The sequence below is a fragment of the Lygodium microphyllum genome, chromosome 5 (genome assembly GCF_053477565.2).
Source record: "Lygodium microphyllum isolate KBCC chromosome 5, Lygodium_microphyllum_v1.1.10, whole genome shotgun sequence".
Classification (NCBI taxonomy): Eukaryota; Viridiplantae; Streptophyta; class Polypodiopsida; order Schizaeales; family Lygodiaceae; genus Lygodium; species Lygodium microphyllum.
The window spans coordinates 23,680,981-23,692,453 of record NC_141139.1 but is presented as its reverse complement, the minus strand read 5'-3'; the positions used below and the strand labels follow the sequence as shown (position 1 = coordinate 23,692,453).

General features: G+C 38.9%; 1 protein-coding gene across 1 annotated transcript; it reads left to right on the top strand.

Moving 5' to 3' along the window:
- Positions 1-9,157: 9,157 nt before the first annotated feature.
- Positions 9,158-10,184, top strand: LOC148035610 (peptidyl-prolyl cis-trans isomerase FKBP17-2, chloroplastic-like). Its single transcript, XM_087677576.1, has 2 exons — positions 9,158-9,623; positions 9,759-10,184. The coding sequence occupies exons 1-2, from the start codon at positions 9,235-9,237 to the stop codon at positions 10,102-10,104; spliced, it is 735 nt and encodes a 244-aa protein (XP_087533702.1). The 5' UTR covers positions 9,158-9,234; the 3' UTR covers positions 10,105-10,184.
- The last annotated feature ends 1,289 nt before the right edge of the window (positions 10,185-11,473 follow it).

The window sequence follows — 11,473 nt, the reverse complement described above, 5'->3', positions numbered from 1 at the left end:
GGCAAGCAACAATGAGGTTGTAAAATTTCGTCAGGAAAGAAGAAGCGGGGAAAGAGATATGATAAATTTAAGTTCTGCCTAAGAAAGAGGGGGAGACTGAAAAGGGGAGGAATGAAAAGTCAAACATAAAAAAATAAGAAAAAGAAAATTTGAGTCACAAACTTTCAAGAAGTGTCAGCATTGTATTCCCCACATTTCCCCTTATTTTATTGTTGAGGAAAGATTTGGGCCAAGATATGGCTAGAAGATTCATGTTACATGAGTCTTGAATCCCAACTCTCTCATTGGTTAGGCCTATATTTGTTTATTCACTCCTTAAGGGGCAAAAAAGAGAGTCCATATTTCTCCTAATGAATGGTTTTTGATGGTTTGGAATGGTTTTAGGATGGGTTATGTGATTCTAATACTTTCTCTTAACCTTCTATAAATCCTCTGTTGAGCTTCTGTAGAGCCTTTGTTCCTGTTCTATTCTGTTCTGTATGCCTCTGCAAACAAGTGTTCTGTTGGATGAGGGTGTAGTATGGGAAAGTTTTCTAGCCTTGGAAAGAGGCGAATGCAAGTTCAAAAGAGCTCAAATAAGTGGAAGAAGTAACTATTGAAGACTCAAGAGAAGAATGGAGTGAAGTGACAGTAGTGAGATGTGAAGAGTCACTGTAGTGGCTCTAGTGATCTTTCATATCAGACACACCTCTTGGTAGGGGCATCCATGACCAAAGAAGGGTTATTGTGGGTGATTATTGAGTATTGTAGTGAGGATATGATGTACTATTGAGAGAGAGAGAGAGAGAGAGAGAGAGTCAGAGATAGCCAATTCTATGCCAAATAATGTATCTATCTATGAAAGATTGTGAGAGAAAGCCATGAAAACTTTGAAGATGAATCATATGTGATATCTTTTCATTCAAAGTGGAGTGTTCCTTTGTATTTTTGATGTCTATCAAAGAATTCTATGAAGAATATGAAGAGAATGATGGATTTTTTAAAAGTTAAAGCCATGGGAGAATTGCTTCTATGAAGTTGCGTGAAGATTTCTTGTTCTTGGTGTTGTTTTCTTTGTTGAGATCATATCAAATATGAAAAAGATGGTTATTGATAGTACAAGATAGGTTTTCTTACAGTAGAAACCTCATTTCCTTGGTGTTCCTTTTGGGACTGTAGGTACTAAGGGGGCTCTAGTCACAAATTCCTTATATACTTAGGATCAGACTAACCCCTAAGAGCCCGGGATGGTCCCCCTAGAAGGCCATGTTACTAGTTCCGGGCAAAAAGTTGGTGGATTGTATCTTTGGATTTATCCTTATGGATGGGAAAATATACTATAATAAGATAAACCTTTAAGATGAATAAAGGTTTGACAATGATTGCTTTATTTATTTCAATATTTTGTTTATTTTATATGAACAAATTTAGTATTTAAAGATTAATCAAGGAAGATGCTTTAATGTGTTCACATAACAACTGGTAGATAATTAAAAAACTAAATAATGTCCATCTCAAAAGGAAAGCAAGATGATGGAACCCCCAATGGTTTTGTCCTAAGGTTAGGTGGTCTCGCATAGTTGAGAGATTTCTTCAATGTTGTGTTAGTTAGGAAATTACATGTTGACTCAATTAGAAAATCAAGCAGAATCCAGATTTCTTATCATTTAAGGGGACCAAAGTGAGACTATGCCTTATGGATAGAGGGATTGGCGTGCTGCACTCCTGGGGAGTCCACCTATAAGAAATCATCTATATAACGTGTGTTCAAAGGATATTAAGAAATACCCTTTCTTTACATGCTATAAGGTCTTAAAATGTCCCCTTTTACTTTACTAAACTTACGATTTTTTAAAAAAATTCTAATAAAAAGAACCCTTTTGTAAATATAATCCTGTAATTTTTACTAAATATAATACCCTTTCTTTTGAACTCACGTGGTATCTTACATATTCTATACGGTGGACTCGCCAAGGTTGCACGCCTCCTTGTTTCTTACTCTCCTTAAACCAAGTGCAACACAAGTACGCTTCAGTTCAAGTGGATTTGTGCAAAAAGCAGACACTTGAATACCAACTCTAGAAGACCATTAGGTAACCTTAGCTTATGTAGGGACCTATATTTAGGTCGATCTAATGGTGGGTATGGCAGAACCTTCCTACATGAGGTGGACTCAAGTGAACTAGGTAACAAACTTTGTGATATTCTAAGGAGTTCCAAACTATGTCACTTGGAAATATCCCTTGATAGACCACCAAGAATTCATGCCACTAAAGGCTTTTTAGATGGGCACATCACACCAACCATGATTTTATGTAGGTAGTTATACCTTATGAGGTTTGGCATAGTAAAAAGCCTTATGTTGCACATCTATGTGTTTATGGATGTTTAGCTTATGCTCTTGGGCTTGAAAAAAAATACTCAAAAGTTGGATAATAGGACTTGCATTGCACATCTAGGTGTTTGTGGAAGTTTAGGTAGAATGCAAATTAGTTGAGCATTATGGCTAACGTTTTCTTATTCTGACTTGCAAGGAAGTATGTGGTTCACAACCTCTTGATTTTGCTGTTATAGATTTGACTTGAAAGTACAGGAACTAAAGAAGGATGTTTATGGTCTTATAAGTAGGCATCCTAAGCTTGATATGAGAAAATAAGTCTGTACTTGTTAACCTATGATTATTGGGATTTGCAATAGTCCGTTGAAAGGACGCTTTATGTGACAAAAAACAAAGGCAAATGAGAATGAGTTTCAATCCACAAAGTAAAATTTACATTGCCTTTGAGATGTCATTGCTCCATTATGCTTGCAACTTAAATGTACAAAGCAAAAGGATGCAATTGTTATGTTACGAACCAAACAAAGTATGTTGAAAAGTTTTGGTCTTGATATATGTAAGCATGAGGTTTACTCCTATATAACCTAGATTATGTCTCACCCTTCGAGACTTAGAGGATACGATTGATGCATCCTCATATCCAAAAGTTGTTGGGTGTTTTCTTTTTTCTTGCTAATTATGTCAAATGCTAGCTTGCAATATCACATAGGAGAACATTTACACAAAAACTACTTTTTATTTCTCTACTTGCAAGGTACATGAGATTATGGTTTATGATATGTTGATCCATACACCTATATGCTTTTTGTGATGTTGACTAGGTAGGTTGTTATGACATGAGAATGTAAACTAGGCAAAAGAAACCTAGCATGCTCATGCACTTGTTGATGTAGAGGGAAACTTTCATAAGTATAGTTGGATTATGTGTGGCTTAGATGAAATTTCCCACATGAGTGTTGGTCAATCACTTCTATCATATCTATGTTGAATGTTATAGTGCATTAGTAATGACCCATATGAGTGTTAGAATTATGGCCATATGCCAATCCTTTTAGCTTCAGGTAAGACATGAGAATGTAAGGTACTATCACTATGTAGCCACTCGATGTAGGGCTTGAATCCATGACCTAATCAAACTCGTAACCATAATACCATATAATGGGAAACTTAGTAGTTGATAGTTCCTTTGATGTTGAAACTTGAGGGATGCTTCCCCTTAATGCATGGGAGCAATAGCTACAAAGCTTGGCCATATTGATATCAAGGATTATCTGCATTTGGGATCCATAATTGCTTTGAGCTAACTCTTTGAATACCTAAAATTACAAGCTACTACAAGCTCTTGATCTCTTGAACAACCCCATGATACTTTTCAATTTTTTGAGTGACATTGGGCATTGGGCCAAATTAGATAGATGGTATAGTACCAGTTAGGGCAACTAGTTGTGCTGCTAGTCATGCTTCTCAAAGTGGACTCTAGTTTTGCCGACTATTAAATCATGCTTTGATGCTTTTGACATTGATATTGTATCAAGAATGGAAATACATTGGTGAACATACATTGCTCATTGACAACCAAAGGCGTATTAAGCAAAGAACATTCAATTACATGGCGAAATGAGCTATTTCATAGTTAGAGATAGACATCCAAAGGAAAAAACATGACCATTGGGAGATTTTCATGAGAGCCATGCAACAATGCATATGTGTTCAAGAAACTTGGATTAGTAAAACAAAACACAAGTAAAATTTATGGTTTAACATGCTCAAACAATTAGTTATTGTGTGATAAGAAGAAGGAAATGGAACATTGAAGTAAAGTTTCTTGCTAGTAGAGCTAATAATTATAAAGCATGTAATAGTGGTTAGGAAAATGGAGAAACGAAGGTTGGTTTTCCACAAAACATTTACTAATGTGGCATTTCTAGGGATAAAGAAATCTCTAGGATATGATGGACTAGAAGTGGAATGGTTTATCTATTTGTGACAAGAATTGAAAAGCTCTACTATGGTAAGGATCACACAAAGCATTGGGTTGATGGAGTCTTCCTACATTGTGGAAGAAAAGCATTATAAGTTTGATTTCAAAATAGTAATAGTGCATGATGAACGTCAACCGTTGAAGGCCTATATCTCTTATGAGAACCCTTTATGAAATCCTAGGAAAAGAAATCTCCACCAAACCAAACTCCTTGATGCAAAAGTACTTTATCAAAGAAGACTTTAAAGTTCTTGATCATTATTATGATGGTATACCTTTTGATCTAGGAGGTTATGGGCAAGATTGTTGTGTGGGTCGAGTTCCCCAACTTCCCAAATCCTTACTATCACTTTCTAAGCTCCATTACTTTGACATTAGGGAATATACTTGGACAACGTCCTCTCACAAACATAAATCCTAGATAGAATCTGCAACTCTCAATAGAGCTTAATGCCAACAAGAAATTGTGGGAAAGAGTTACAATCTGGATTTCCAAGGGATAGATCTTGATCGTTCAGTTGGTGTTGTACAAAAATTTGCATGCTCTACATGTCTCATCCAGATCACTTCATCAAGGATTACCCTAACTGGGGTGTAGCTGATGAGAAACAATAAACAAAAAATGAATCTCCTTTTTCTCAAACAATTGTGGATGAGCAGGGTTTTCAAAAATTCTAGTAGAAAAAAGGAACAGTACGGGGACAACAGAGGCCTCCAACAAAAAAAAAACACCTTTAAGAGTAAAAATAGGAATTGTTATATGTAGCTCTCTTGATTAACCTTGAAGATACCCCTACTAGTTCCAGGGAGGAAGGCATTAACCCTCCTTAGATGGGGACTCAAAAGGCGTAGAGGAGAATTGTCAATGGCACTCAATTCTTCGAGGATGCCCAAATGGATAAAGAGGGATTTGAAAAGAATATCAATGACTACAATCTCAATAAGCCACTATATAAGGAGCTTGAAAATGGAGAAGCCATGGACAAGATGTAGGCTAAAAAGGAATCCCTTCATTAGGCCAAGGTTGCCCTGCATGCAAGGGAGAATCCTAATCTTGCTGCACTTACACACCTACTTCCCAATAATCTTATTAGGGTTAACAAAAGAAGGCTTTCTAAGGTGCTACCCCTATCAGTTCTCAAGAAAGGGTTCCAAAGGTAAAGAAAATTCATCTAAATAAAGAAAAAAATGATGAATAAATCTTTAGAAATACTCTCATACAACTCAAAAGGGTTGATTGATCCTCTAAGAGCCACAGTCATCCAAAATTGGATGAAGTAAGAGGCAATCTCCAAGAAGCAAAACGTAGGATGAACCCCTCATGAGAAATCTTGTGACAATCTCCAAAGATCACTCTTGGTGGGCGTACACTAAACATGTGAGTGGTAGCAGAGGAGGGGTAATAGGGGTCCACAACAAACTTAGCAATGCAAGATGTAGAATTTTGAAAGACCCAAATCACAAGTGGGTTGCTGCAGTACTCAAGGATGAAAGAAGAAATTGTGATGGCTTTTGTGTATGCCATTGGCTCAACACAAACAATATCCAAAATTTGGGAATCCCTAAAATTAATGAGTGCCCAATCATATGAACAGGTGACTTCAATAAGTCTCTCAATGATCACTTTGAGGGACGATGTGTGCCCTTAGGGGGACAAGAACTAGAGGCCTAGACTAACTTAAAGGGTTACCATGCTTTGGTAGATGCCTCTCCCTACCCAAGGTTCACCTAGGCCAACAATACAAAATCTTTGCATTTGTGTAAAGCTTGACTTGATTGCTACTACATCTTAGTTGGGTTATTAGGGAATTACTTAGACTATTAGCAAAAGATACTCTAAACCATCACATTATCAGACCACCAATCCATCCTCACCACCCTAAGCCAAACACTTAATCCCATAGTAAGAGATGGTTGGTTTCATGCAAACCCATTCTAGTTTGAATTTCAATATGTATAGAAAACTATTGATGCAATTCGGAATCATCACTTCCCAAGCTTGGATGGTAGCCATTACTCTCTAGAGTTCCTAAGGAGAGCTAAGTAGACTCTTACGTATACAAGGAAAAAGAGAAGAGCTTAAACCTACTAGGAGGTTATGTGGCTAGAAGTTAGGATTATTCTAGGGGAAACACATTTCAAGGAAAATATACTTTCTGCCAAGCCCCATTTGCAAAGGGAAGAACTAATTGAGATAGAGAGCCTCCATAAATACTTCAAAAGTTAGTGGTTTGATAAGGCCAATAGGCCAACTAAGGAAAGCTTTAGGATACTCAAGCAAAAGTAAAATAAGGATCATATCCATTTCCTTAGAAAAGTGGATGGGACCCTGGCCCAATCACAGGAAGAGAACCTTGCAGTTCTCCATGAACATTTCTTCAACATCTTCAATGCAGTCAACCCCCTCACAAAACTGCGAATTGAGGCCAAGGCTAAAGTATCCACGTGTAGTAAGAAAGGAGTACCAAAGGAACTAGCTCGTCTCTTGGATTCTAATATGCTAGATTTTGAAATAGCAAACACAATGAAGTCCTTGGCCAAGGGCAAATTGCATGGCCTATATGGCTTACTCAATGAGTATTTCCAAACCTTCAATGACATTCTTATCTAGCCCCTTATTGATGTCTAGAAGGAATCGATTCATTTTAGTGCCCTCCCCTCCTTCATCAATGAAGGGGTTTTCCCTCCCCTCCTTCATCAATGAAGGGGTTGCCAAACTTATACATAAAAAGAAGGAAAAATAATGTCTAGGGAATTGGAGACCAATAACATATTTGAATACAACATATCAATTTTTAACTAAAACACTGGCTAGAAGACTCAATGTGATTTAGATAAATGGATTGGGATAGAATAGAAAGGGTTTATAAAGGGAAAATATATTCTGGATGCCATTATTAATCTTTGTGAAGGACTTGAGTATGCTCAAAAGCATAACTAAGACTTTGTTTTTATGAAAATTGACTTTGATAATGCTTATGATAGGCTTGAGTGGGATTTCATTCTCTGGTCCCTGTTGGACATGGGACTAGGAAGAAGATTCATAAAATATGTCTTTGTCCTATCCAAGAATGCCTTAACTAGAATAGTAGTCAATTGGGATCTCACTCTTCCATTCCCCCTTAGGAGATCAATTAGGCAAGGCTTTGCTCTTGATTGTCTCCTTTTTGCTATTGCAGTTGATGGCCTTGGGTGGTTGATAGAGGATCAACATCAAAAAGGGAACATTCAAGGAATTAAACCACTTGAGGAGCTAAAGATATGATTTTGAACCTGCTTGCAAATCACACTAGCTCTATCCTAAACAATGACCCCTAACTCAATTGGTTCCCTCTAGGAATGCCTCAAGATGTTTTGCCTAGCCTCTAGCTCAAAAATCAACCACTCCAAAATATAGGGATCAAAACCCTTCTTAAGGACCCTCTTCATGGCTATTAGGGCTCTTTGTAAGCCCATCAAAGAAGGTACAATCTTTTGCCTATTGGGCATCCCATGGGATTTGGAGTCACCATGAAACAGAGATGGCAATGGGCTGTGGACAAGTTACAAAATGAATAATTTGAATAAATGGAATGACCTCAAACAGGGGTTTGCCGCAACAATAGTCATACTTAACCATACCATTCTACTTTTGTGTCTACTTCCTTTCCTATTGGCACCCTCCAAAATCCAGCCTATCACAATTGGAGGCCCTCTGTAGAAATTAGTTTGGGGAGGAGACTCCACAAAGTTCAAAGCATCAAAAGTTGCCTAGAAGACTTACACTCTACCAAAGAACTAGGAGGACTTGGCATAATTGGCATACATTCTCTGGTAGATAAGCTACCAGAAAAGTGGGTTAATAGAAGTATGACTCATCCTCATGAGGATTGGCAATTCTCTTCACTCACTCTTTAACCAAGTTCTGAGCCTCCTACCCAAGACTATACAATCTCCCCCCTCACATGGTGATCTTTGCAAATGCCAATGTCACTCCCTCAAGTGCCACATCACTGGTCAAATGGCTATGGGTTGTATGGCCAAAATTTAAACCTCTCCTTTAGATACAGTCCAAACCCAAAACAATGTGTTGTTCAACCAAAGACTCAATGTGGCTTAGTCTAACTTTACTTCCTATCCCTTCACACTAACTAAAACAGGCAGCTAAATTCAACCAAAAAGCCATTTGAGTGTGGAAGGACCTTTGGGACTTCCCCACTAAAAATTGGCTAGATAACATAACACTATAACAAAGGTACAAGCTAAATAAGATGGATGTTGAAATCATTACAGAAAGAAAAGAGAGTTCGAATCGTAGAAATCATGTGTCTGTTTAGTTACTTGATTTAGAGTCTAATGCTAATGTTTTTTGTTGGAAGATGCAAAAGATAGACTTTTTCCTATGCCCAAATCACCTCTTCCAATGCCCGGCCAGTCCAAAACTCAACAAAAGATGGAAAATTTCATGGATAAAAGCTTAGTGGGAGTTTAGGTTTAGTCAAATTTGGTCTTTAGACTATCCAACCAAAAATATATTGTATATCGTGGCTTATTCTCCATAAAGTATGGACTCAAGAAAAAATCGAGTATTGGGATCGGTACATGAATATGTCCTCGTTGTGTAAAAGATGCAACCCCCCGTGACAAGGCCTGATTTGAGTCAACAAACTACTGGCTCCAATCCCCACCTAATACTAGCCCAATTGTAGTAAGTGGTTGAAAAGCCATGGCTGCTGTCCCACATGCCTAGAAACGTGGAAGTTGCCAATCCTTCTCCGGTGGATGGGTCCCTTTTACCTTGCTAATGGCTTTTGATGTAACTACCCTAAGCCCTTATCGCACTTTCATTTTTAAAAAAAGAGCCGCATTTTTTCGTGGAAATTCTTAAAACTTCAATGTAGATAGAGCGAGAAGTATCGGATATGTGTGTGTGGAATCCCCGCTCGTGGATAAGGAAATGAGCTGCAGCAGTGCATCCTCTTGGTTCAGTCTTTGTAGCTTCGGGAAGTCGAGACGATGTTCTGGCTCTTATGGCAAATCGAGTATATCACATGTAAACGCGCATTCTTGCTTAAGTCCTGAAAATCCGTCATCGGCTACTGCGGACGAGGACGCTCCACCTGAGAATGCCGATAGATCGAAGCTCCAGAACCCGCGTCCATTCACAGCTGCAGTCGCAGGCAAGAGAACGCAGGTGCCAGATTCGACGGATTGGGTGGCTTCGTCACTCACGCGCCGATTCGGGTTGGGTGCAGGGCTTGCTTGGGTAGGTTTTCTGGCCTTCGGAGTCATTACAGAGCAAGTAAAGACGCGGACTGAGGTGTTCTTAGAGAAGCAGGGCACCAGGTACTATACCTGCTAGATCTGTCTAATAATAATATCCTGATCATCAGCTCGAATATCTGATATTCGTTGTTACAGGAAAACGTGCAATAACCAGTTAATAACGATGATTAAGGGAGCTTGTGATATTTTGGACAGAGACGTGGTTGGGGCAGAGGAAGTGGTTCTTCCCAGCGGAGTGAGGTACGTGGAGGAGACGATTGGAGGCGGAGCTTCGCCGAGGCGGGGCGATCTGGTGGTGGTAGACGTGGAAGGGAGGGCGGGTGGTGATGAGGTACCGTTCGTGAGCAAGCGGTCTGTGGCGTTTGTTGTGGGGGCGAAGCCTTACAGGGGCGGCATGTGCCGAGGATTAGAAGAGGCGATCGAGTCCATGCGGGCCGGGGGCAGGAGGAGAGTCACGGTTCCGCCTGAGCTGGGCTTCGGCGACAACAGAACTCTGCACTACGACGTGCAGCTCCAAAGGGTATCCGTCGCACCTTCCTAATAATATATATTGAGAGTTGTCGTTCCTTGACATCCGCTCTCGGATTGCTTACTAAGCTATATCTATATCGCTTCCATATTTACCTCAGCCGCACATGTTATGCATTTCATCTTTCATTTCTATATAACATGTGGTGCGACTAACACCTAACCTTTCACCGAACCCACGTGGCATCTACCCAACCTACCTTTCATTTCTATATAACATGTGATGCGACTAACACCTAACCTTTCACCGAACCCACGTGGCATCTACCCAACCTACCTTTCTGAAACAAACCAATGGGCACAAAGAGTCTTTACAACAATGTTCGACTCACACCATAGATGGGCAAATTGTTATTGAATAACACCATATTTCTGCCTCCCTTGGCTATGGGAGAAATTGACCATGAGCATCAATATGATACTATGACAAGGGCAACAACGAGATCCTTCAATATAAGTCACAAGCTTGGTAATTAGTAAGCAACAGTTCAAGTTGACTTGAGAGAGAGAGAGAGAGAGAGATTGCACACGTCTTTTGGCTAGAAATGGAGGTAAGTTGCTTCTTGTAATCTAAGTATAGTGTATGTTTTGATGGGTTGGAGTGAAACTTAGTAAATGTGCATTAGTGTATTGATTGAAATTCTTGTTGGAGTTTTTGTATGCATGCCTAAGTATTCAAACATCGACTATAATAGGTGCTAAAACATTTTAGTTGTTTGTGCAAACATCCACTTATGTACCATTCCTTGCTAAGTGTGATCATTGATTTCTTTTAGCTAGGAAACATGTGTAGCACTATTGCTTTTCTTAGGCAAGATAGTGAAAATAAAATAGATTCATGCTACAGGCTCGTAGATAAAAATAGCTATAGGTTTGAGAAAGCAAAAAAACACCACTTATCCATTGCATAGAGGTTACCTCTTTAAATATGCATTTGAGTACATTGGACATATTGTATTGAGTGCAATTTGACTTGTCACCTCAAATCCTTATCCTTCTAACTTATCATTCTCATCTCTCCACATTCTAGGATCTAGTTCATATGACATTTTCATATAATGAATGCACCACTCTTACATACCCATGTACAAATGTTTCAACACTCTCCCTCCCTTGGTAACTTATTCAGCAAAACTACAAGGTGGTTAGATGGTTACATGATTTATTTTACAATGATTGATTGTTTCCCCTTATTAGGTGCATTCTATGGCTACTGCTAGTGGGTGGTTAGGCTTTGTTTTTCAGGTCTTCTTTTCTTCAAAAATATGCCCTTCTACCTTTTCATATTGGTTATTTTCCTCCACAAAGTTAAATTGTATCCTTATGCAATGGTAGCATTCCTTGGGAGCTTTCGTTGTGAAGAGCACAAAGTTGTTTCTTGT

Coding starts and splice junctions, on each gene's coding strand:
- LOC148035610 (XM_087677576.1), top strand. CDS start 9,235: ATGAGCTGCAGCAGTGCATCCTCTTGGTTCAGTCTTTGTAGCTTCGGG. Junction 9,624..9,758: donor TTAGAGAAGCAGGGCACCAG/GTACTATACCTG, acceptor TATTTTGGACAG/AGACGTGGTTGGGGCAGAGG.